The sequence below is a fragment of the Aricia agestis genome, chromosome 11 (assembly GCF_905147365.1).
Source record: "Aricia agestis chromosome 11, ilAriAges1.1, whole genome shotgun sequence".
Taxonomy (NCBI): domain Eukaryota; kingdom Metazoa; phylum Arthropoda; class Insecta; order Lepidoptera; family Lycaenidae; genus Aricia; species Aricia agestis.
In genome coordinates, this window is record NC_056416.1 from 13,452,824 (window position 1) to 13,480,065 (window position 27,242).

General features: G+C 37.4%; 1 protein-coding gene across 1 annotated transcript; it reads left to right on the top strand.

Annotated features, from left to right (window-relative positions):
• Positions 1–245: 245 nt before the first annotated feature.
• On the top strand, positions 246–25,810 carry LOC121732040 (protein white). Its single transcript, XM_042121800.1, has 13 exons — positions 246–484; positions 9,228–9,456; positions 11,340–11,578; positions 12,770–12,841; positions 16,126–16,305; positions 16,582–16,739; positions 16,949–17,129; positions 17,502–17,675; positions 18,374–18,505; positions 20,845–21,073; positions 22,868–22,973; positions 23,419–23,590; positions 25,450–25,810. The coding sequence occupies exons 1-13, from the start codon at positions 401–403 to the stop codon at positions 25,552–25,554; spliced, it is 2,061 nt and encodes a 686-aa protein (XP_041977734.1). The 5' UTR covers positions 246–400; the 3' UTR covers positions 25,555–25,810.
• Positions 25,811–27,242: the final 1,432 nt, after the last annotated feature.

Below are 27,242 nucleotides of genomic sequence, written 5' to 3' on the forward strand. Positions count from 1 at the left end.
GGATGGAGCGCGAAGCTTGCGACAAATGTCCTTTGATCTTTTGCCGACATTTCCGACCCGCGCGGCAAGCTCGCAGATGCGTCGGCCAACGTCTAAATACCTACGGCCAACGCGCGAACGCCCGTTCTACACATTGGGCCAACGCGTCTGCAGACGCGTTGGCCAACGCGTTCGCCTATATCAAGAGCCGGCATTAGGTTAAACACGTGCGTTCGTATTTTAAATGAAGGTAGCTAATGTTCGAAGTTCAAACAGCGAGCACTGAATACAACCTGTCTAGTGTCTCGCGGCGCCGTATCAGTCAACGACGCGTCCACGTTTCCCGCCCGCGCGCCTTTATTTTTTTTATTCATAAAAATATAGCCAAAGAAATTGAAGTGTGTGATTGTGAAAAGTGAAAATGACGGCGGGTCCCGAGGAGCATGAACCTCTGATTTCGGCGTCGGTCGACAACCAAAGGGTCGCGTACAATAATTCACCTGAAGTAAGTAATTTCACAATATATTGTAATGTGCCGGTAGTATGTTCAAATGGCGATTTAAAATAAAATCGTAGACGCCTAGTCTTCGCTGCAAAAGATCGTGTGGGTTCACGCGCTCCTAATTAAATTATGCTCAGGTGGTTCTTATCTGTTATTGTAATAAATAAAACAAAAAAGCAGGTTATAGTTTCTTATATGTAACACAATAACATAAGCAGATTAAATTAAGTATAATTATGTTAGAATATCCACATAAAAATTTAATTTAATCGGAATATTACTAAAACTTTCGCGCCCAACCAACCGGTTACAAAATAGTATAATAATATTATGCATCTCATTATTTTTCCAAAAAATTCCACTTCAATTTTATTAGAATAACATTTTTTAGTCCAACACAAACTTAACAGGTTTAAGCACATTCAATAAATTTTAATAAAGAAGACCGGCAACTAGCAAGTAGCAAGTGACAAAAAAGTACTTATATTATTTTAATTTTTACTATAAAAATATGTTGTAAAGTACCTACAATACAAGTTACAACATATTAAGCCACAAGTCACAGAACACACGTCAATGATACCGGTTTTTGTTTTTGTTCTAGTCCTAGGTAAATAGGTATAATAAAATAAAACAATCAAAATTTACTTGGTTCTCATAAATCTAATAAGATTGTACATTATTTTCGTGTTTAGTAACGCTATTTCATTCTCATTCGGTGACCAAGGCCGGCAGAACCCTCCAATCGGTTGCCTCATAAACATCAAACTAGTTTTGATGGGCACGCACTAGCCACGGGCCCAAATTCATATTCTATATCATTATGTTTGTGGCCATTTTGTTGAGAGATTTTTTATGACTATATTGTACTCGGCAAAACATGGCGGTAGCGGTCATTGACTCTCTGTCAAAAAATTGACATTCTCTATATAAACCGCGATTGACAACATCTGACCCTTCATTGTCAATCGAGGTTTATATAGAAAATTACAAGTTTTTGACAGAGAGTCAATGACCGCTACCACCATGTTTCGCTGAGTACAGTGTAGCCTCAGAATTATTTGTTGAGGGAAAGTTCGATGTAATTAAATTCGTCATTATTTAATTAGGTAGTTATAAGTATCGATATTTGGTAGCAGGCCGCAACCTCTGCTAATTTCGTTCTACATTGCACTGGAATCGTACACTTTTTCGGGATAAAACCTACCTATCCTATGTTCTAAACTATTTTCATGTCAAATTTCATTGAATTCCATTCAGCAGTCAAATCATAGAGAAACAGACAGGCACAATTCGAAGCTTTCAAGACACAACTAACTTAGTTCTTAAAAGCTCTGCTTATCAAGTAACAGAGTTTTTTAGTTGGTACGCTATAATTAGCTACAATTTTGATTAATGTGATTATGATAACGTCTTTGACAGATAATCATAATCATAAGTAATTTCCTAAAACATGTTTTTGCTCTTTGTAGTTAATAGATATTATGTATTAATGTTATTTCAAGAGCTTTAACATCTATTCGGTATACCACATTAATTCATCAAAATTCGTTCAACCTTTTTTGCGTGGAAGTGTTTCAAAATGTCCATCCATATATTTTACATGTTATAATAACAGCCACTGAAGTTATTATAACTTTGAAATCTATAAGTGTCTAAGTAGAATAGGTATACTTTTTCAAAAAGTAGAAAATTTTGTTTTTATCAACACAAAATGTAATGCAGTATCTAGAATAAGATTTCGATGCACCGTGGCACCTATTAAGTTCATTCGCGTCAAGTCTTGACATTTACCTTATCTCATGTGGTAAAGGTATTCAAGATTCAAGGAATTACAAAATACGAGAGTCTAGCTTCAGAGCGTCTCGAGTCTAGACTAGGGAGATAACAACTGGTAACAATTATGTAGTACAGTTTGTAAGAGCCTGTACTTAGTAAATTCTCACTATTTCCTAAAAACAAATGCTGTGTTATCACTTATCAGTAAAGTTAAACTGACGAACTGACGAGTGAAGTAATACTAGAACTGTGTCCATCTTAATTAGTAGGATATTTTGCTCTTACTCTGTCGAAGTCTGAAAATCTGTGTTTGACACTCCGAACACTATTCTGTTGTCTCTGCACGGACTTCGAAAATCTGGCGATCAGGACCGCATCCAAAGTCTTACATAAGGTCTTAACAATCCAAAGTCAAAATTGGATCTAAGACTAAAATCACTCTGGCTTGAAGGCAGTCTACAGTCGAGCTTGGATCCAAGACTAAAATGACTCTGGCCTGAAGACATTTTCAGATCCTTGTTTATTGTAAAATCTACAATAGCCAAACTAGCTCCAATTCTTCTTAGACAGTCAGAACTAATTGTGTCCAATTCGTCACAATCGGCCTCTTCCTGTGCCGAAACGTTTGATATCTCCACAATGTACTGATCTATCCACTCAATCCCATTTTATAATCGCGCCGACCCGACCTATTTCGGTTGTGATTTTAGTCTACTTATTGGTGACAATAAAATAAAGGGTTTAGTAGAGTCCTAGAGTCATGGGCGTACCCATGGGCAGCTGAAGATCTCCTAGAAGATAAAATAAACGTCAATTTTCCTGGCAAATGGGAATTAAAAACAAAATAATTTTCAGTCAGATTAATAATTTGTTTCAATATACCAGACCGGCCACCGGTCTTCTCGAAACAGGTATGCTGCCCGCCCCCCCCTTAGCTAAAATCCTAGGTATGCCCATGGGTCTACCCATGGGACTCTAGTCCCAATAACCTTTATTAGTTAGTAGGTAATAAACTTGCCGTGGTGCTGTCGAGAAATCAAAAACGAAATTTGTCTGTCTGTTGTAGGGTTGCTGAGGATTCCTCTTCCGCTTCCTCATAATGAGGAAGTTCCGCAATATTTTGGGTTCCTCAACCGCTACCGCATCCTCATAAATAAAAATTAAAAAATCCTCTTCCGCTATCGCTTCCTCAAAATTTAAGAGGAATTTATGAGGAATTTCACTGCGCATGCGCGTCGCGAATCCAATCACGGCAACGCACACGCCAGAGCCAGAGAATTGTATCATTCACTCATCTTTTTTTTTTGTGTGCGTTGTTGTGTATGTTTAGCTTGGGAAAATTAAGGAATTCAGACCGAATAATTCGTGTAGTTTTGAAAGTTGGTACAGTTGTTCCTAAAGGTGTCTGAACCACAACCAAAGCAAATGTGAACCTGAATTGAAACGTTTAAAAATAACGCGATTGCCCTGCAGATGAATATACTAAAAGTCTCCGAGGGTGGGACAAGAGCCGGCGCGCGGTGGAATTAGGGGACTACGTTACGCCGATTTGCTGTATCTGTCTCTAGGTACAGTTAATCGAGGTAACGTATTCCCGTGATTCTTCCTTCAAAGTTGATCCTATCTAAATTTATTCTTTTTAAATATCTTCAGGAAGAATGAGTCTATACCACTACGTTTTTATTTTATCGTAAACATCTTTCAAATTTATTTTATGGTCGATCGATTGGCGGGGTACGGGGCATTATTTTTTATTTATTAGTAAATTTAGAAAAAATCTAACGTAGCTTTAACAGATCATAGTACTTATTGTATAAAAATCATTTGTCTAAACGCATTGTCCAGGGAGTAAATTGGGGAATACGTTTGTATGGAAAAAAAGTGCGAGCGTACCCTTTTAATACTCTGTATTTCCTAAAGTAATGATCGTTTGATCGTACAGTTTGGACGTAATTTATAGTAATGTAGATAATTAAGGTAGAAGTCACTAAAGAGATATTTTAAATAATTTTCGAGTCACAAGCTAAAACCTTGAAAAAGAGACCTTTCCCCCCCTTCCCCACCGCCGGCTCTTGTCCCACCCTCGGGGACTTTTAGTATATTCATCTGGACACCTTTAGGAACAACTGTACCAACTTTCAAAACTAGACGAATTATTCGGTCTGATCGTCGATTTTGAAACTAATTTTCTTAGACTAGTTACTGAACTCCTCCTTAATTGTGGGACGGATTTTGATGATTCTTTAGTGTGTATGTTTTGAGAATGATTTAGATTCATAGTTTGGTCCACTGGAAAATGCCCTTTTAATTAATTTTTGTGTAATGTACCTATGTACCTAGTTATGTACAGACAGGACAAAGACTTTTGGGTTGGGTCCGCTAGTATTTATAATTTCCTATCATCCTCTTCCTCATCCGCTTCCTCTTCCGCTTCCTCATCCGCATCCTCTTCCTCAAAAAATATCCTCTTCCTCATCCGCATCCTCTAAATTTGCGCGTGAAAATTCCTCTTCCTCCTCCTCTTCCTCATAATCACTTCCTCAACAACCCTAGTCTGTTGTAACCTCTTTACGATTATTTATTAGCTATTGAACCGACTGCGATATGGAATTTGGCATAGAGATACCTACTTTTAATTTCGGGGAAAGACACAAGTTTTCTTTTTAAAAATTACCTATTAACTCAATTTAGCGCAACAAAATCGCGAGCTACATTCTAGAATATTAACAACATCTAAAAATATATAAATGTCTATTATTCGTGACATACATAATCTGCTGGCCGATTCTGTATCGTACATTTGTGAGTTCATCACTGAGTTAGTAACGAAACGGAGGAGTGAGCAACGGAAAGTCTCACTTTTGTATGCAAGTGAATACAAAAAGTGGCACTTTCCGTTACTCACTCCTCCGTTTCGTTACTAACTCAGTTATTAACTCACAAATGTACGATACAGAATCGGCCAGCTGTTCGGCTTTTAAAAGTTCAAAGGCTTTGGGGCTGTTGTAAATGTAACTGTAGTAGGTATTATGGCCGCGGTAATACTATACACGAAACCAATCGATGGCTCTAATACCTGAAGGTAATGTTACCTCTATACGATACATTGGTTGCCCTCAATATTAATAATAAACTACAGCACACTATCAGTTATAGTATTATAGTATCTAGGGAAAAGAGAGGCAAAAAGGTTAAAAGATGTTTTAATTATGTGAAGTTTCAACTCTCTCACAAGCGCAACTCACAAGCGTAAAAGCTTTTTGAACTTCGTTATGTTTTAAGTTATCTTTTTACTTATCACCCGATTGACCGGAATTGCCTTTCGTAGGACAACTAAAAGAAACCAGAACTATGTATTTACATAATATGAGTATGCAGAGTACTTTAAAAGCGATTTTTAGTGAAGCAGGCGGCATACAAGCTCGCTTCAAGCATACCTATATTGCAAGTCGATAAAAAAAAAGATTCGATAACATTAATTACTCTTTCTGAGGTTCTATACCTACCGTAAAATGTAACTGGGTGAATTTCAACAAATGACCATTTTTTTATCATATCGGTGAATTTTTTTATTTATACATATTTTATATACTTTTCAGGTTGTATGTATTCTTTAGGATACAAAATGTTCCCAAATTTAATATCATTAACGTATCGTTTAAGACTAAGGAGAAAATTCAGTTTGAATTCTGGTTTCCACCGACATGATAAACCGGCACCGATTTTTATTTCTGTGCACCGATATGATAAGCTTAACCACCGAAATGACATACTATTCCAGCGATATGATAATATTATCTTATTATATAATATATTTATACAGGGTGTAACAAAAATAAGTGATAATACTTTAGGGTGTGTATGTGTTCCTTATAGAGAGTTCGCTGTGAAAGTAGCAGCGCTGAAAGACCAATTTTTTTTTTCACTTTTGTATGGGCGAGCGCCCGAACGTCACGACTTTCCCCATACCAAAGTGAAAAAAAATTTTGGTCTTTCAGCGCTGCTACTTTCACAGTGAACTCTCTACAAGGAACACGTACACACCCTAAAGTATTATCACTTGTTTTTGTTACACCCTGTATATTTATATTAATTATCCATACTAATATTATAAATGCGAAAGTATCTCTGTCTGTCTGTCTGTCTGTCTGTCTGTCTGTCTGTCTTGCTTTCACGCCAAAACTACTGAACCGATTGCAATGAAATTTTGTATAGGTACAGTTATTCTAGAGTCTGAGAAAGGACATAGGCTACATTTTGATGTGGGAAAATATCTTATTTCCATGAAAATTTCGATGAAAATGAATTCGCATTGCGCGTGGCCAGCGCTCATCCCGGGGGTCCTGGGTTCGAGTCCCGCAGGCGGAACAAAAAGTTTTCAATTTTCCTGGGTCTTGGATGTGTATTAAAATAAAATTTCAAAAATCTTAAACATATTTTATGTATAATATTATAAAAAATCCAGAAATATATCGATGGAATGAACATTTTAGTTCTAATACGATTCAACAGATGGCGTTTTATTTTTTACTTTATTGTAACTAATCATACTTATTAGTTAGTATGTTTTTGTTTATAGTTTTTAATACGTTAGAATATTATCTATACTAATATTATAAATGCGAAAGTATCTCTGTCTGTTTGTCTGTCTGTCTCGCTTTCACGCCAAAACTACTGAACCGATTGTAATGAAATTTTGTACACAGATAGTCTAAAGCTTGAGAAAGGACATAGGCTACTTTTTAACTGGAAAAAGGGGTTGTAAGGGGGTGAAAATGCGTAAATTTGGTTAAATTAACTTAGTTCCAAAAAACTCAAAACAGATGGCGCCAAGAGTCCCCTAGATCGCGCTATTGCTTGCTCATGCGTATTTCTATAAGATGTGGTACCATGTTGAGGTAGGTTTTACGATTCTTTCGATTGTTATACACGTTAATATTAACTAACTAGCTGTTGCCCGCGACTTCGTCCGCGTGGACTTTAGTTTATAGCGCGCGGTGTCAACAAAATCTGTGTCAAATTTAAAAACTTTTTAAAACCCTGGTAAGTGGTACCCCTCTTAGGGCCGCGTTACACCGGAATGGCAGCGCTGGAAGTGCTCGCCTCGCCGCTGCCATTCCGGTGTAGCGCGGCCCTTAATTAATCAAAATACCCAAAAACAGCTGTGCAGTGTGCACATAATCTATACTAATATTATAAATGCGAAAGTATCTTTGTCTGTCTGTCTGTCTGTCTGTCAGTCTCGCTTTCACGCCAAACGCCAAAAGTATCTCTGTCTGTCTGTCTGTCTGTCAGTCTCGCTTTCACGCCAAACGCCAAAACTACCGAACCGATGGTAATGAAATTTTGTATACAGATAGTCTAAAGCCTGAGAAAGGACATAGGCTACTTTTTTTACTGGAAAAAAGGGTTGTAAGGGGGTGAAAATGCGTAAATTTGTTCAAATTAAGTTAGTTCCAACAATTCATAATAGATGGCGCCGTGCGTCTTCTACATCGCGCTGACGCTTGCTCAAAAGTCTTCCTATAAGACGTGGTATCATCTTACATTTAAGTTTCGATTTTTTTCGATTGTTATATCTATTCTACGGTATTAAATAACTCAGTACTTTATCTGTGCAGTGACGTAACCTTAAATCTATCAATGATAAATGGTTTATGGGTAAAGTTGTGTAATCGGAGGGCTAAATAAGCTTTAAAATTTGGCATAAAATATAAAGTTTAATATAAAAAAATGAAATACTTATTGTGTGCACACTGCACAGCTGTATTGATTTAAGGGGTACCAGGGTTTTTTTATAAAAGCTTTTGACACCAATTTTGTTGACATCGCGCGCTATAAAGTACTATAAACTGAAGTCCACGCGGACGAAGTCGCGGGCAACAGCTAGTATTAATATATTTATGAAATAATTGCCCGAGAGCATTTTAATGGCATACTTATATTGTTGGCACGAATATGCAGCGGTTTGATGCAAATCTGTCTTGACTGCGTGGAAGCACACACTAAGGAGTAAATTAAAATTGGGGTGGTGAGATTGTCCGACTCGTCGATGAAAAGTAATGCTCAAATTTCTTTTATCCAGCGATATGAGGAAAATTCTCAGGACAAGTACATTTGTGCCTCTAAGTAACTATAATCGTTAATTATATAATAAAATATGGTATATAATAATAGATTAACTAATGTTCTACGAAATTATATAAGTTATACCCTTAAATTATTCATATTTTCTAGTATGTAAGCGTTTTTGTTTGTAAAAAAAAGTAGAGGGACAGCACCGATTTGATAAAAATAGATCTTTAAGTTATTTATTTCTACCTTTTTAATAGTCCTAGGCATATTATATTTTTGCCACAATCCTGTAGCTACCCATTGAATAGTAAAACAAATAATTTACAACAATATTTCATTTTTTTAATAGTAATTTCAATGAAGACAAAACAAAGCCGTTTGGGAAATTCACCCAACTGCTGCACATAAGCCTGTGAGCAGGCGTGAGGCGAGAGTATGCCATAATGAGATAGTGTATGCCATATACTATACAGTGACGGATTAAGACTACTTGATGCCCTAAGCAATCCATGCTCTGAGGGGCGTCCCCACCCCTTCGTACGTCAACTAAAATCGGTCTAAAGTCTATACCCGCCTAAAAAACTTAGTTTTTTTCCCTAGAAACTTTTTGGTGTGGTTTTTGGTGACGTAAGAGAGTGATGTTTTATGGGCGGATTTTTTGAGCTTCCTCTGGTGTCTCCTCAGCCGTGATGCCCTTGGCAATTGCTTAATTTGATTAAGGGTTAATCCGTCACTGATACTATAGTGTACACCAATATGCATCCCTGTGCCTACCTTTATTGCTGGACTCTTATAAAAAGATTATAATATTTACATAGAAGGTGTTGTTTCTGAATGTTAATAGCTATAACGTTAAAATTACCTATGTAACTAAGCCAAACCACCCTTCCAGAATGGCAGCACACCTCGGCAGAGTCCGCGAGGCAGCACGGGCGAGGTGGCAGTGGCCATCACACCCCGGAACTACGGGTCCATAGGCGGCGTGGAGAAGGTCTCCTACACCTGGGCGGACATCAACGCCTTCGCCACAGAGTCCAGGTCGAGGAACAGAAGGTTCTGGCAGTTCTGGAAGGCCTCCACCAACGGCATGTTCCAGCAAAGGAAGCAGCTGCTCAAAAGTGGTAAGTGGTTGTTATCCTTAATCCTTATTTAAGTTTGGGATATACTATGTGTAACAAAAGTTAGTGATAATACTTTAGGGTGTGTATGCATCCCTTATGTAGAGTTCACTGTGAAATTAGCAGCTCTAAAAGAGCAAATTTTTTATAGATTTCGAGCAATCTTTCCTAATAATGGATTAACCTAACGGATTAACTAACAGGCTAATTGTATCCCGAAAAAATTCCGTGGAATAAAATAATAATATTTAGGTAGGTGGAGCGACGGGCAAAAGCTGGTATTGAAACCGTTAATAGTTTACTAACATAAAATTTTGTCTATCTCACTATACTAGAACTGTACAGTGTACATGGGGCATGAACCTAATGTTGATTAAACCTATAATACCAACTGCAGTTTATTAAATAAACAAACAAACGTTAAACTGTATGATTTAAGTACAATCAATTTACAATCTTCAAGCACGCTACTGTGGATATGGCATATTACGTTATCCGACAATTTATCTTATTCGCAGATTCTTGTCGATCCTTAATAAAGCTATTTATTATCAGATATGATTTACGACCAAGAAGCCTTAAATTACATTTATTAAGTATTGTTTACTTAGATAGGGCTGCCAATATTATTTTTGAAGAGAGTTGCAGTAATTATATCAATGGCTGCATTTCTCTGTATTAGGCGTTTCATAAAATTGCATCAGATGAATGCGACGCATCGCAAGCGCCAATATTATTATGTTACATAAGAGTCCGTATACGAAATTTTGAAGAAAACGACAGAAATAATCTATACTTATAGATAAAATTCTATCCAATTTTTTTTTTATGAAATAAGGGGGCAAACGAGCAAACGGGTCACCTGATGGAAAGCAACTTCCGTCGCCCATGGACACTCGCAGCATCAGAAGAGCTGCAGGTGCGTTGCCGGCCTTTGAAGAGGGAATAGGGTAATAGGGGAGGGTAGGGATGGGAAGGGAAGGGAATAGGGTAGGGGATTGGGCCTCCGGTAAACTCACTCACTCGGCGAAACACAGTGCAAGCACTGTTTCACGCCGGTTTTCTGTGAGAACGTGGTATTTCTCCGGTCGAGCCGGCCCATTCGTGCCGAAGCATGGCTAAAAAAAAAAAGAAAAAAAAAACGAATTGTGCCAAAAACACGATTCAAAGCAACCTAAATCTCACATTATATTACTCGCCGCAAGGCTAATGTGAGATTTAGGTTGTTTTGAATCGTGTTTTTTGGCACAATTTGCTTTTCTTTTTTTTTTCTTTTTTCTCGAATTGGATAGAATTTTATCTATAGATTATTTCTGTCGTTTTCTTTTTTTATGAATTACAGCTCCAAGTTGCCGAAATTAACAGCAATTCTTTGCCCATTTTCTCTAAAATTTTGCCGAGTTACATATTTTTTTACTCAACTATTTCATATTAAATTGGTAAAAAGTAATTCCAACATTATATAGACGACTTTCTCAACAGTACATTGTATTTTTTTCATACCGTTAAGACGTCAATACAATCCATAAACAGGTGATATTCACCTTTTACAGCAAAAATCACAAAACTGTCGCGGGTTTGAGTTGGATTATTTAAAAATACTTAAAAAAAAAAACAAAAGTCTAGCTCCAACATTAGATTATAATTGAAATGATCTTACATGTTGTGCATTAAAACTTTGTGATTTAAATGCCCAATTATATCCAATTTTGATTTACGTTGCTGTCTAAATTGAATTGTCGTTGACACTAATCTACTCGAGCTAACACTCGTCTACTTTTATGTATAACCCTCAACTTATTCCACGCCATAACTCATAAACGTTTTATGAGTGTATGGCGTAGCTCCTTCCCAAAACCTCAATCTCAAATGCTCCTTCTTTCCAGTAAACGGCGCGGCGTACCCCGGCGAACTTCTCGCCATCATGGGTTCCTCTGGCGCCGGTAAGACCACCCTCCTCAACACCCTGACCTTCCGTCCCCCCAGCGGGGTGGTGGCCAGCGGCACCCGGGCTCTGAACGGCCAGCCAGCGACTCCGGAGGCCCTGGCGGCACTGTCGGCGTACGTTCAGCAGCAGGATCTGTTTATCGGCACGCTGACAGTGAAGGAGCATTTGATATTCCAGGTGAGATAAGCTTTTACTTAAAAGTTATAAGACAGAATAAGTTACAAAGTTACTTATAGACAGAACTCGTTTTATCCGTAAGTAACAGACAAGATTATGTTGTCTGACATCCTCTTATAGGCATTTTAGTACTTTTTTTACTAGGTACCGATTCTCATAGACTTACCTACAGGCTACAATATAATTCAAATCATGCCTACAAGAACAATTTATAGAGGATTAAATTTTTTATAATTTAAGCAGTTTTAGGTATAACTTACCTAGTTAGTACATAGTTAATTTAAGTAGGTACGCCACCAATGCTCAGATTCGAAGGCTATTTGACCCTCAAACAGGCTAAATTCCTGTTAGAAGCGCAGCACGTATCATATAAATATTAAATAGGTTAGCGGCAACTTTGCCGATACTACATGCGAGTTGTAGATAACCGTAGTGGGAAGTTGGAGACGTATAATGGAATACATTCACCGAGAAATATTCAAGAATCGAGACACATTTGAATACAAGAACTTGTTTGACATTATCTTGATAGCAAAATTGGGACTGAAGAATGAATGTAGCTGAGATAAAATGTTCTTTAACAATATAATAATAATAATAATATCTATGGACGCTTCACACCACGTCAGTCTGGCCCCGTGCTAAGTACCTAAAGGACTTGTGTTACAGGTACCAGACAACGGAAATATATTTAATACTTTTATACTATACATATATTTAAGATTTTTATTATATCATACACATATTTAATACACATCCAGACCCGGGAACTTTGAAAACTCTTTGTTCCGTCGGCGGGATTCGAACCCGCGACCTCCGGCTTGAGCTACCGACGCGCTCACCACTGAGCCACAGAGGTCGTCAAATATGTTACCTTTTACATGTTTTTATAATATATATTATTGTAAACTTAAAGATATGTTAAGAAAATATTAAAATGTAGTTTTATTATTTTCTCTCCTGTGGCTGTGGTGGCTGTAGCCTGTAAGTAAAGGAATAAATTCTTTAAACCTAAACCTGAACTTTTTAGATACGGTAGGTATAGGTACGGTAAAAAAAAAAAAAACTTTTAAAGCGAAATTGACAGGCTTAGCAAAAATATTATAATGATGTATCTTTTCTTAATTTGCCTTGGTGAATCATTTTCATCACTTTTTTTTTCACTTGTTTAAGTCCCTTCTTTTTGTACAGGCACTAGTCCGGATGGACCGACACATACCTTACGCGCAGAGGATGAGAAGAGTACAGGAGGTCATCTCTGAGGTAAGTGACACTCTTCTCCATAAGAGTAGAAAGCTAGTACAAGCACAGAATAGATAATAGTACAAGTATAAATCAAATAAAATAACAATTCAACAACATAAAATACGACAAATTATATCCCTGCGATGGATTTAATAACACTCGTTGTCAGTCGAAGAACAATAACATAAGTTTAAAGTAATTATTATACATTTATACCATTTATAGAAGCTTTGTAGGACAAAAGTTCATTTTCTGAATATTAACGTGAAACAGCGCTTGCGCTGTGTTTCGCCGAGTGAGTGAGTTTACCGGAGGCCCAATCCCCCAACCCCTACCCTATTCCCTTCCCTACCCTCAACTATTCCCTTCCCTTCCCTACCCTCCCCTATTACCCTATTCCCTCTTAAAAGGCCGGCAACGCACTTGCAGCTCTTCTGATGCTGCGAGTGTCCATGGGCGACGGAAGTTGCTTTCCATCAGGTGACCCGTTTGCTCGTTTGCCCCCTTATTTCATTAAAAAAAATAAAAAAAATATTAGAGGAGTGACAAAGTTCTTAAATTTATATTTTCTTGCACTTATTATATTATATTATAATATATTAATATTGATTATAAGTATATAATCAAAGATTATAATTATCATTATTTTAAAATTTTCGACTACTGATTTTAATTTTGGAAATGATATTAGGTACTTAATTGCTTTTGCAAAATTGATTTCTCAATCTAGAACTTGTTTTTCGAAAATATTACTTCTTATAGAAAGTCCAGTTTGCCATGTACCACATATAATGTAACATTATCTAGCAGTTATAATAATTGTCTTCCAAGTACTCTGTCTAGTTACGTGTTGCTTATAAGTTAACTGCAATTTTGTATTCGGTTTCTTGGAAATATCGATAATTACATATTATATTTGCGCCATATCTTAATATATATATTTCTTGTGTGCGTGTGTATGTGACTGAACTCCTCCTAAACGACTGGACCAATTTTGATGAAATTTTTTGTGTGTGTTCGTGGAGATTCGAGAATGGTTTAGATTTACAGTTTGGTCTACTGGAAAATGTTTTTTCAATTAATTTCTTATTTATAAGGAGTTGTTGATTTTGGAATGTTTTACATTAGATCCGGCGGACGGCGCTATCATCGCATTCAATATTATTCTATTTCAATTTTAGTTTCTCCTGACAGATGGTGCTACGATTAATTTGAAAAAAAATTTGTTATTCAATTCATGTGCTGATTAAAATATTAAATAAATAACACATAGGCTACAATTTTAACCGACTTTCAAAATGGGGGAGGTGTTATGTTCGTTTTCTTATATTCAACGATTACTCCGCCGTTTGTTAACCGATTTTCAAAATTTTTCTTTTGGTATATAGGCAATCATCCCAATTTGGTATTATATTCAGAAAAGTGGTGATCTGATGAAGGATCCATAAGTAATCGAGGGAACTCCTCAAAACTTATAGGGAAACATATGGTGACTTCGGTTTCGTGAGAAGTATTCTAAGCATATGCTACCAACAAGTAAGATTTTGCACCGAGATATACCTGGTATACCGTGGTTCGGAAGGTGCTGAGAGAATTCCTGATTCTTTATAGATACAAGTTTGGGAGTTTCGGCGTTGTTTTAAGAACAGAAAGCATATGCTACTATGCAAATTACATTCTTCATCATCATCATCATCACTACCATATTATACCATTTCATAGTCTTTTAGATCGGGACTCGAGTTTGTCAAGCGATAATTAAAAAATCTATATCTACCTAATATTATAAACCTGAAGAGTATGTTTGCTTGAACGCGTCAATCTCAGAAACTACAGGTCCGATTTAAAAACTTATCTCAGTGTTAGATAGATCATTTATCGAGTAAGACTCATCATTTATCGAGAAGGTTATATTATATTATTACTCTAAGACTAATACGACAGAAGAAACTCAGGAAAATGTGGGAAAAACGGGGGAAATATTTTTTATGGGAAAATGTAGCTACGGATTCTGTAAAATTTCTAATTTACGCGGGCGAAGCCGCGCGGGACATCTAGTAATAATATAATATGTTGGCATCGGTTGAAGGCTTACTACTTGTCTATGTCAAGATTTAAGTAATATGAAACCGAAATGCACAGTCATGCAAAAAACTTGGGCTTCTTGTGCCAATCTGGTTATTGCTAAAACTTAAGCATCCTGCTTTTTTTAGGCCGGTATTGTACCCAAAGGGTAAAAACGGGACCCTATCACTGAGACTTCGATGTCTGTCCGTCTGTCTGTCTGCCTCCAGGATGTATCTCAAGAACAGTTTTAGCTAAACTTCAGTTTGGGCTTAGGAACCTCTTACCTCAGTATCCTAGTTTAAAAATTGACTACGTATTTTTGTTGGTTACGAGATCAGTCAGATGTTACGATGAAGCCAATTAAGCTTTTAATAAAAGCTTAAAATAAGTTCACGAGGACAAACAAAATCTCATCCATTCACGGTCATTGTCCGGAAACTTTCCATCTATCATTTTAAATAAAAAAATGGTAAAATATAATTATCATATTATATTCGTTGTATTAAAATTTTGACTCTATTATTATGAAAACAAAGTTTGTTTTGGAATAAAAATGTCACGAGGAAGCCCGAATTCCCCCGGGTGAGTTTATTGAGCGTGAGAAAAATAGAAAATAAGGAATGCTTAGATAAGTTTGACGTTTTGTTATTTAATATTTATAACAAACTTCCTCAGTAGATCTAACAATATAATTTCCATCAATTAATAATTATTCATACTTAGTGGACCTACGTAATTTAGTCAGATTATTATTAATTTCAAACTGACAGGCGACAGCATCAACTTCGACTTAGCATTACGTGATCAAATCGTGTTAGCCTTCTGCGTTCTGACTATATTATGATCGTCTGGTCGTCGTCTTATGGTGCGTCTGAATCTTCTTAACCTGAAACTTCCAGATTCTAGACTCTCGGCCACAACGGGGCTAAAATGGTCGCTTTGAAGAATCATGATATGAATCATAATATAATTCATTTTTATAAAATCACAAAATACAACTCTGCTTGCAATTCATTTCTGTATTTTTGTACTGATTTAACATTTGTCAGTTTGACAGTTTTGACAATTCATTTGCTAAATTGATTGAGAGGAATTGCTAAAATGTGACCATTTTAGCCCCGCAGGACTGGGACTGCATAATTAAAAACTGTAATCTGTAGAATATGTATTCTAACCGCCTGATTATAATAATATTATGTACTTAGACGCAATTCTCACCACTATTCTCCTTCCAGCTAGCCCTATCCAAGTGTCAGAACACGGTGATCGGGATCCCTGGTCGGCTGAAGGGTATATCTGGGGGGGAGATGAAGCGGCTGTCGTTCGCCAGCGAGGTGCTCACCGACCCTCCGCTCATGTTCTGCGACGAACCCACCTCGGGACTCGACTCGTTTATGGCGCAGAACGTTGTCCAGGCAAGTGCTTGAAGCAAATTGAATAAAGATTTTACAACTTAACATAATATTTTATAAGGATGATCAGGCAGAGCGCTACGTCAGAAGCTATAGAATTAAAAGCCTTTCACTACTTATCACCGTAAACATATTAAATAATCTACCTGATGATTGTCTGTTAGATAACATTGAATAATGGATATTAACTTGCTTGTAGCGGACCTCTAATTATGTTTCAAAGATTAACGATAAATACCACTGAAGTCACTATCATCTCCTTACAACTTTATCCCTTAGGTACTAAGCAGCTTGGCGAAGAAAGGCAAGACAGTGATATGCACGATTCACCAGCCGTCATCGGAGCTGTACGCCATGTTCGACAAACTGCTCATCATGGCTGATGGACGCGTCGCCTTCCTGGGATCACCCAACCAGGCAACTGACTTCTTCAAAGAGTGAGTTATTACTTTAAGGTAGTCGCCAAATTATAGGAATAAGCTGTCCTAGAATAAACGAATGAAGAATGCTAATTCAAGTCACTAGTTTAATTAAATTAGCTTTAATGGGCTCTGCGACACAATCAAAGAAACGAAATAACTACAAGTCTGATATGATATGTCCCATTCCACTATTTGCTTACTCACGACATACTATTTTTGATCAGGTTAGGTGCAGCTTGTCCAGCAAACTATAATCCAGCAGACCACTACATCCAGCTGTTAGCTGGTGTGCCGGGCCGGGAGGATTCCACTAGACATACCATCGACACGGTCTGCACCGCCTTCGCTAAGTCTGAGATGGGCAGCAAGATTGCCGTTGAAGCAGAGAACGCCATGTTTGCTGAAGTAAGTATCTCCTTAAATTGAGGAAGTATCCTTTGAATAAGGGACTTTACATGAGGCAAATGGAGATGAAAATTAATTACAATTATAGCTCTCTTGACTGAGAAAGCGAGGGTATTTAATAATCAGTGGTAAAATTTTATATAAGTAATGTTTTCTCTTTAATTTTGTTTCCTAGAATGCGCAAAAACTCCAATTAGATTCCTTTAAAGAAAGTGGTTCTTGAGTTCAACTGAAGATTTCTATCTAGCGATATCGCGATAGCGATTATCGTAGAATTAAATTAGATTGAGGGTACGCACTACGCAGTCTCCTATAATAATCCACTTCTAGATCCTACACTGCTCTTGATAACCATACATCTTCAACCCCTAGCGTAAGATATCATCAGGCTGGGCGGACGCGGCGTGGTCGAGCGCAACTCCCCGCGCACGCCACTCTCCATACAAGGCGTCATGGTGCGCGCAGTTCAGAGCGGTGCTGTGGCGCTCCTGGCTCTCCGTCACCAAGGAGCCCATGCTCATCAAAGTGCGCTTCCTGCAGACTATTGTGAGTATTGCCTTGGCAATTTCTTGAACATTCCAGATATAAAATGTTGCTCGCAACTTCGTAGCGTTGATTCTGAGCATTTTTATGACGATAATAAACATCTATCACAATATGTTTTCCAGAACTGAAGAGGTAACAGACAGACAGACAGAGAATTATGATGATAAATAAATAAATAATTATTACAGACAGAATTACTTGGCATTAATACATTTTGTATCTAAGATAAGTCGGTACAGTTTCCGTCGACGATTTTTCTCACTAGTTTATCTCCCGAATCAGTAGGACCATTCTAAAAGCTAGTTTCTTATCTGTTTTATCACTTTTACTACCAAACTCCATATCTATTGAGATATGGAGCAAGAAAGAACGAAAGAAACTTTATTTGGTAAAATAATACAACAATATCGAGAAGAAATAAAAACATATCAAAACTGTATTTACCAAATAGGTGCTTACTCAGCAATCAGCATGTGTGTGTGTGTGTCTTGCGACCGTAGTTGCAACGCTGATTTTCAATAAGATGTAAGATGTCACTAAGATATTGTCAATAAGTTATGTGTTTAAAACAACAGAATTGTCTGAAACAAAAGTAAATAAGTAAATAAGCTGTAGCCATATGAACCCTGGCTAAATCATCAGTAAATTATGAAGAGGCCAATGATGATGATATCACAACTGGTCAAGATTATCTCCAGATGGTGTCGATCCTGATCGGCGTGGTGTACTTCGGGCAGCACCTGGACCAGGACGGCGTCATGAACATCAACGGCGCTATCTTTATGTTCCTCACCAACATGACCTTCCAGAACATCTTCGCTGTCATCAATGTAAGTGGGTTACTTAAATTAAAAGAAAATGAAAATTTACTACCGTTGTGTATTTAACCCAAGGTTCGCTTTAAATCTTTCTAAGGTACCTAGAACTGCACGAAAGTGTCGTGATAACTCTAACTTTTGTGAGATTTGTTTTTTTTTAGTTTAACATTTTATACTAGCTGTCTCGGTGAACTTCGTGTCACTTTAAAACCTTCCCTGGACTTCTACGAATATTTTAAGACTAAATTAGCCCAATCCGTTCAGCCGTTTTCGAGTTTTAGCGTTACTAACACAATTGAACATCCATTTTTATATATATACTAGATGTCCCGCGCGGCTTCGCCCGCGTAAATTAGAAATTTTACAGAATCCGTAGGTACATTTTCCCATAAAAAATATTTCCCCCGTTTTTCCCACATTTTCCTGAGTTTCTTCTGTCGTATTAGTCTTAGAGTAATAATATAATATAACCTTCTCGATAAATGATGAGTCTTACTCGATAAATGATCTATCTAACACTGAGATAAGTTTTTAAATCGGACCTGTAGTTTCTGAGATTGACGCGTTCAAGCAAACATACTCTTCAGGTTTATAATATAAGGTAGATATAGATTTTTTTTAATTATCGCTTGACAAACTCGAGTCTCGATCTAAAAGACTATGAAATGGTATAATATGGTAGTGATGATGATGATGATGATGATGAAGAATGTAATTTGCATAGTAGCATATGCTTTCTGTTCTTAAAACAACGCCGAAACTCCCAAACTTGTATCTATAAAGAATCAGGAATTCTCTCAGCACCTTCCGAACCACGGTATACCAGGTATATCTCGGTGCAAAATCTTACTTGTTGGTAGCATATGCTTAGAATACTTCTCACGAAACCGAAGTCACCATATGTTTCCCTATAAGTTTTGAGGAGTTCCCTCGATTACTTATGGATCCTTCATCAGATCACCACTTTTCTCAATATAATACCAAATTGGGATGATACCCTATATACCAAAAGAAAAATTTTGAAAATCGGTTAACAAACGGCGGAGTAATCGTTAAATATAAGAAAACGAACATAACACCTCCCCCATTTTGAAAGTCGGTTAAAATTGTAGCCTATGTGTTATTTATTTAATATTTTAATCAGCACATGAATTGAATAACAAAATTTTTTTCAAATTAATCGTAGCACCATCTGTCAGGACAAACTAAAATTGAAATAGAATAATATTGAATGCGATGATAGCGCCGTCCGCCGGATCTAATGTAAAACATTCCAAAATCAACAACTCCTTATAAATAAGAAATTAATTGAAAAAACATTTTCCAGTAGACCAAAATGTAAATCTAAACCATTCTCGAATCTCCACGAACACACACAAAAAATTTCATCAAAATTGGTCCAGTCGTTTAGGAGGAGTTCAGTCACATACACACGCACACAAGAAATATATATATTAAGATATAGATTAGCACCATGGGTGGACTATAACAGAGCACATAATATCTAGGTTAAAATCAACCCAAGACTCACGTTATCTATTTTGTGTATACCAAATCTTCGCAAGGCGAGATCGTGTTTAGAATGGCTGTTTGGGCTTTTTCTTATTATTAGTTTATTAGTTACGTTACAAGTTTACGGAACAACTACTTCAACAGAAATCATCCAATAATATTTTATTAGATGGTTTAGCTTTTCAGTCTCACGGTATAGTACCTAATAAAAATATAGGTAGGTATTAAGTTTATGTTTTAAGAGGATACACCAGGGGCTAGAGAAATGAAAAAAAAGTACGTGTAATATCTATAGCTGTCTCCCTTACCTCAAGCCTATACCGCAGAACGCGATAGAGACAACTGCAGAAAATCCAGAAAATCAACGATTCGTTGTCCCCTGAGTCCTTCTCCAAAACTTAACCGATTTAAGTACTTTTCTCATTAAAGATTAAAGGAATGCTTGAGCTGTGTTCCTATGTTTTATTTTTTTTGTATAATCGAGCCAAATCTGTTTTCTGGACGTTTGAACACAGCGGAAAATCTGGCCATATTTTTGGGTTTTTGAACGTTCATATCTTATTTAATAATTAAATAATGAAAAAAAAGAAAACATAGGGACATAGTGGTCGTAGATATTCAGGAAAAAAATTATAACTCTACTAGCATTATCCAAAGAGGAAACAGGGGACAACGTTTGTATGGAAAAAAGGGTGGTGTGGACTCCTCTTAATAAGTTAGATAGAAATCGTAGAACCTTTGTTTTATAGATAGTTAGTTTTTGGATGTACTCACAATCATACATTATTCTCATTCTACTAGAATCTAGCAACTAGAAATAATAATACACCCTCTTCCAGGTATTCTGTTCCGAGCTGCCTATATTCATACGGGAGCACCACTCGGGGATGTATCGAGCTGACGTCTACTTCCTCTCCAAGACGCTGGCGGAGGCGCCGGTGTTCGCAACCATTCCCCTGGTGTTCACCACCATAGCCTACTTCATGATCGGCATGAACCCTACTCCGGCGAGATTCTTCATTGCCTCAGGTTTAGCAGCCCTGATCACCAATGTTGCTACGTCGTTCGGTGAGTTCGATTTTTAAATTTAGTTTTTTTTTAAGTAAAATTAAGATGGCGACAGAAAAAACCAGGCATGGTATTTCACACGCATGCCTATCACTCATAAATCAGGTGAAAAACTCAAGTTACCAACCTACAATATTAATAAATCTTAATAATACCTACAAATTACAATAGATCTTGTTTTTCGTGTAGGATACAGTAAGCGTTATCCTCAAAAATGTAGACATAATTTTTTAGCTACCTGCACATTCAGATACTGTAATGTATGTTTGATTAGAAAGGAACTGATTCATAGGTTACATAACTCCATTAAAAGTCCGTTTGTTTTGTCATAATTGGTACGATTTTTTATGGAAACGTGGGCATGGTCGTTAAAAACCGGTTCGCCCTTCGCCCTTGTGTCCCAATCGTGTCGCAACGACCCTCATTAATTTCGAGTTTTTAGATAGAAGAATGTGTCTTTCTATCATCCGGACTCCGGTTCTAGTGTTCTTGATAGGTCGATAAATAAAAGGTAAGTAAACATTGACATTGTAGGTACAAGACCCGCTTACATACATTATGTTTTTCTTGGTAGTTTCAATTATTCCTCTATCAAGTCTAATATACAACTTGCTTTGGCCTCAAGGCTTAATCGGTCCAGGTTTTCGAAGTGTATTTTTCCCTTTTTATTGACTGAGGTATCCCAACAACATCTGATCGGACAACTCAATGCCCCGTTTTAAAGTATTTCCTCTTTATAACTATTAATAGTTATGTAGGTAATTTGAGGTTTGCGTGGACTGTGGTCGGACAATGTTTCAGTGGTGAGAACACTGAACCCAAGATTAGCTATTCATATCATATTATTTACGCAACAGATTCTAGCTAGGTACTCAATTTTTATCAAATTACATAGCGAATTTTACCTATGCCTGATCATGTAAGTAATCAAAAAGTCTTCGTAATCGAATGAAAATAACAAAAAAAGAGAAATAACGTGGAGACAGAACAAACAGAAGCAAAATAACGAGGTTTCTATATTGAGGTAAAACAATTATTCACTGTACAGACGGCCCACTTCCGATGTTCTAAATCCAAAAGTAAGACTATATCAGCTGGTCTCTGATAAGTCTGGTTAAATTACATCATAAATACGAAGAACAACAAAATACCCAGTTCTGCAGAGTTCTGCACACGCACAGGATAACAAGTAGAAGTTACCAAAGCCTAAGTGTCTAAACACACTAGGCCGAAGTTACGCGGCGGAAATTCCGCATGATTACGTCCGCAATGTCAAACGCATACAATATACGGACGGAACCATAAAGTACTATACTATACCTAGCGGAATAGAGCAACAATCTCGAGCTGTCAAACGAAACCGAAATTGGTTTTCATCTGTGTGAAAAATATGTGAACGTATACACTTACACAAGCGTGATTGAACATAAATTCTATGAGATTTAATTGTCAACGTGCGGCACGTGCCGACTGGACGTCAAAAGAAGAGTGCTGCTGTCATGTATCACACGTCTCTTTTTACCACGCAGTGTAACTAATAGTGACATCTCTCTTGCTCAGGCCTTTGTTTGTCTATTCCGCTAAGTATATTAACTTTATGGACGGAACGCGACGGAATAGTGTGTCATCGGAAATTTAAAATACATCGTGAATTACCGATGACACGAGCGTAATTTGTGAGTTGCGAGTCGCAGAATTTCGGTCGCGTAATTCGTAAATATCTTTTCATACAAGTCATGACTCACAAATTACGCACGTTTGACTTCACCCTAATGGTGAATTATTGTCTCGTAGGTTACCTGATCTCGTGCGCCAGCAGCAGTGTGAGCATGGCGGCGTCGGTGGGGCCGCCCATCATCATACCCTTCATGCTCTTCGGAGGTTTCTTCCTCAACTCTGGGTGAGTAGAGCTTAAATTCAAAAGACCTGCAGAGGAAGCATTGCTAGAAGCTGCATTTGTAAAGGCCTGCTACATATTATGTATTGTAACTTACGTTTTACTGTACGTTTGCAACTTTGCATTTGTTGTTTAATCACAGAAAAAATGTAAATTGTAATAGAAGTTTATTGTTTAGTATTATGTAAGTCACCGTCTTGAGCGGCAATTCATATTATAAAATTGAAAACCATGGTCAGTTGGCACACCGTTATTTGGTCGGGTCAATTAATATCAATACAATGTTACTCGTAATCTATCTCTTTGGACTTGACATAGCTTGACCAAATTATGCAGGTTAATAATTCATAAGCAGAAGGTAGATATGAATCAATATCTACGATCGTAGAAGTCTTGTTTTCGTTAAATTTTTTGAAGTTTTAGTTACACCTTTAATCTTATGTTGCAGCTCCATCCCACCCTACCTGAGCTGGATCCAGTACCTGTCCTGGTTCAGGTACGGGAACGAGGCTCTGCTCATCAACCAGTGGTCCGGCGTGGACAGCATCGCCTGTACTCGGGAGAACTTCACCTGCCCCGCCAGCGGGAAGGTCGTGTTGGAGACGCTCAGCTTCTCAGAGGTGAGACGACCTTGAACAGTATGACCATTGAAAAGGTTTCTTTTCGGAAGTAGGAATATTACGTTGGTATGCAAGATAACCTGACATTTTGTCGCTATCTGCTGCTATTGGGAAGATGTAAAGGATTCCTAAGGTGGTCCTCATCATGATGCAGATGATAAATAGGTCGCATTTTCGTTACGTCAAAGTTGATTTTAAAGTCGGTCTCCATGCTACGCGCGTATTAACTACAATTTACTCTCTGGATTCGCCCCACCTCGAACAAGTGCCTCTTAATTTCGGTATCTCGATTTCCGTAACAAATGATATTCAGAAATACACTAAACATTTATTTACATTTTACGAACCTAGGGCATGAAAATAAGAAATATCTGTTGACCAATTACATGTGATCTGAGGCTTTCTTATTTACTGCCCATGGTGCGTAATGCGTATACTATTTTTTCACATTTCGTTCTTACAAGTTGTCTTGTCTTAAAACCGTAGAAGTTGAAACCAACCAATTTTTTTTAAACAAACGCGTTAACCCATCAATCCCCAAGCGGCTGCCGGCTGCCGCATATCAAGTGAAAATCTATTGTGTATGTTTTTTTTTCATCATTCCCACGATGGAGGTATTAATCATTACGATATTGATTACGATGCGAAGCCATTTGTATATTTTATTGCTACCGGCCTCTGATGTCTTTATAATAGACAGGTACAAACGACCCTAGATTTATGACAATTTAAGCCACGACTCAGAAAATACTTGCAATATTATTCTCGTTCGTTAATGGTAAACTATTTACTACCGAGTGGCTCTGCGTTAGTAGCAGGAATAATTTATGTTACAATAAAACTCTCAATAGTTTATCAATTGTTATTATCATGTTTGAATATAATTAGAAGTCAATAGACTATCGGAAAAAACTGTAAAAAACTGTAAACATTTTTGTACCAAAGACTGTAATTGTGCATAGGTCTTAGGTACAAAAATTATATTAAGATCAAACATTCAAAACACAATACGAAAGTCTGTGACTAACTATTATAATTTCTTTTGCAAAACCACCTAAAGGCGTTTGTGCACTACACGGAATTTTACCGTCCGGCGTTCATAACTTTCACGTTTGCCATATAAGTAAGGTAGGAAATCGAGATGCCGCGCTGCGCCGCCGGATGGTAAAATTCCGTGTAGTGCACAAACGCCCTAAGTATCTATTTTTAGACAGGTTATCGGGCAAAATCTAGTTTGTTTTAAATTTCCTATCGATGTATATTTCCTAAAATTTACAGTTTTGGAAATTGTAAATTTAAACTGTTAAAACGTTTTATGTAAACCAAAATATTGATCCTGCGGTCAAAATATTTACATTCGATACTTTGTCCATAGTTAAGCATACTTTGTTGCCAATTAAAATTCCTTACAAATATCGTGATTCATAACAATGATATGATTAATAGCATTATTGCTTAAAAGCGACGAATAATACTCAATTACAATTAACAAATTACAATGATAAGTTAACTGTCCATTAAGTTAAGCTTTTGCTACGAAATAATTTAAATCATGGCCATGGCGACAAAATATCTTCGTCAAGTCAACCTCTAATGTTAATTTAACTTTTTTAAACGCTATATTTAACTGGCTACGTCAGTACACGCTCGACAGTACTTGCAAAAGTTTGGTGAAAAAAAAGGTGATTGCACATTTATCAGTACAGTAACATAATATAACCTCCTCCTATTTGGAAGTCGGTTAAAAATGTGCGATCAGCTTTCATACGATTGATAAGCACTCAAGAGTCAAGAATGCGAAGTCTTGTCATTCATTTTTAAAATTTAGGTATTGAATTTGTTAATCTTGTCTTTTCCAGAACGACTTCACAATGGACATCGTGAACATGATCCTGCTGTTCATCGGGTTCCGTCTGCTCGCCTACATTGCGCTGGTACTGCGCGTGCGCCGGGCTAAGGGCTAAAACATCTCAAACACCTGCTTAACTTGAGCAGCTCTCAAGTTTACTTAAAACGTCAAATAAACCAGCTTCCTAAAGATGCAGGACCACTTGAGTGCTGCTCAAGTTAATTGAACAGCTCTCAAGTAGTTCTGCAGAGAAGATAGCGGCTTTTGCACGACCCAAACAGCGCTTTTGCACCACGTCCGACCCGAAACCGATCTGCTGTTAGTAGACAAGTGGCAAGCGATTATCGTAAATGCTAACAAAATGTATGCGATTTGACATAAGTCATCGCTTCGCTAGCGAATACTAATGTCAAATCCCATACATTTTGTGGCGTTGGCGTTTACGATAATCGCTTGCCGCTTGTCTAGGCCCTCAGGGCGATTACCTTACGCCTGCTACGATATTTTTGATAGATAGCAGCTGATGTTCTGCAGTAATGAGGGTTGTAGAAATTAGCTATTTGCCACCAGGTGCCGCGATGTAGCCGTCGGGCCTATCGTGTTAAATAGACATATATGCATCGCGACACTTGCAGGCTTAGCATAGTCACTATAGAAACAGTTTCTTTCTACGGAAGAATAGACAAAGTGACAGTTAGACAATGGAAATCCGCAATTTTGTCGATGAAATCTGTCAGTATGTCGATTCTTTCCCATTTCTACTGACAACTGTTGTTATGCTAAGCCTGCTGGTTGCAAATAGAATTTCAACAACCCTCATTGCTGTCAAACGCCTGCTATGCAGCTGTCTCAAGATAAATTAACCTGCCGAATCTGAGATTCAGGGCATGTTACACATACTGAGTAGAGTGGCGAGACGAGTGCCCTCAATCGAGCACATCCATAAAATAAAAAATAAAAATAATAAAAAAATGGTTTATTTCTGAGTAAATTTGAATCAATTTTTTTCGGAATGTCTACCTGATGCCTACCATAATAAACATACCGCATGCTTTGCCGAGTGCACTCTCTCGGCACCCTACTCAGTAGGTGTAATCAGGGGCCGTACCACGAAAACGTTTTGAGGCTCAAACAATCGTGCGAGAATGCGGCGTCCTGCTTTAACAAACGAGAAATGATTGTTAGAGCAGGACGCGGCATTCTCAGCCGATTGTTTGAGTCTCAAAACGGTTTCGTAGTAGACCTACAGATGATGACTGAGAGAAGTGAGGTATCCAAATCGGATTCGTGCGTAGGCTGTCAGAGAAAAAGTTCTACGTCTACATCGTATTTTCAAGGGATCGGATCGGAGTCGGATCGGACGTGCGAAAGCGCTTTTGGGGTTAATTCACTGCAGCCCAACAAACCCAACAAAGTAAGAGTACCTCTAAATATGGCCAATACACTTTAAGCCGAACGTTTTAAAAATGTCGTGTAAGTGCAAAGTTCCTCTGTCACTTGCTGCAAACCCTACGGATAATATATTTAATATATTTAAATAATTGCATAATAATATTAATTTGCGCATTAATCTTCATTGCACTTGGTTTTGTATGAATTTTATCAGATCTATTAAGCTCGCTGCACGCCACCTCGTAAGAGGTGAATAAAATAAAGATCAGCACACACTGAGCGACTTACAGTCCCAACTCCCAAAGTCTGTTAAGATTCTTATGAGTTAACAAAAAGTTAACGAATTGTTAATATAATAATTATTATTTCATTGCAAACTATATTATTTTTTTATATATCTGTTAATGTAGT

Excerpts from the sequence above, each read along its gene's own strand:
- LOC121732040 (XM_042121800.1), top strand. The coding sequence starts at position 401 with ATGACGGCGGGTCCCGAGGAGCATGAACCTCTGATTTCGGCGTCGGTC. Across the intron at positions 11,579-12,769 it reads AGGAGCATTTGATATTCCAG|GCACTAGTCCGGATGGACCG; the intron begins GTGAGATAAGCT and ends CTTTTTGTACAG. Across the intron at positions 16,740-16,948 it reads GCAACTGACTTCTTCAAAGA|GTTAGGTGCAGCTTGTCCAG; the intron begins GTGAGTTATTAC and ends ATTTTTGATCAG.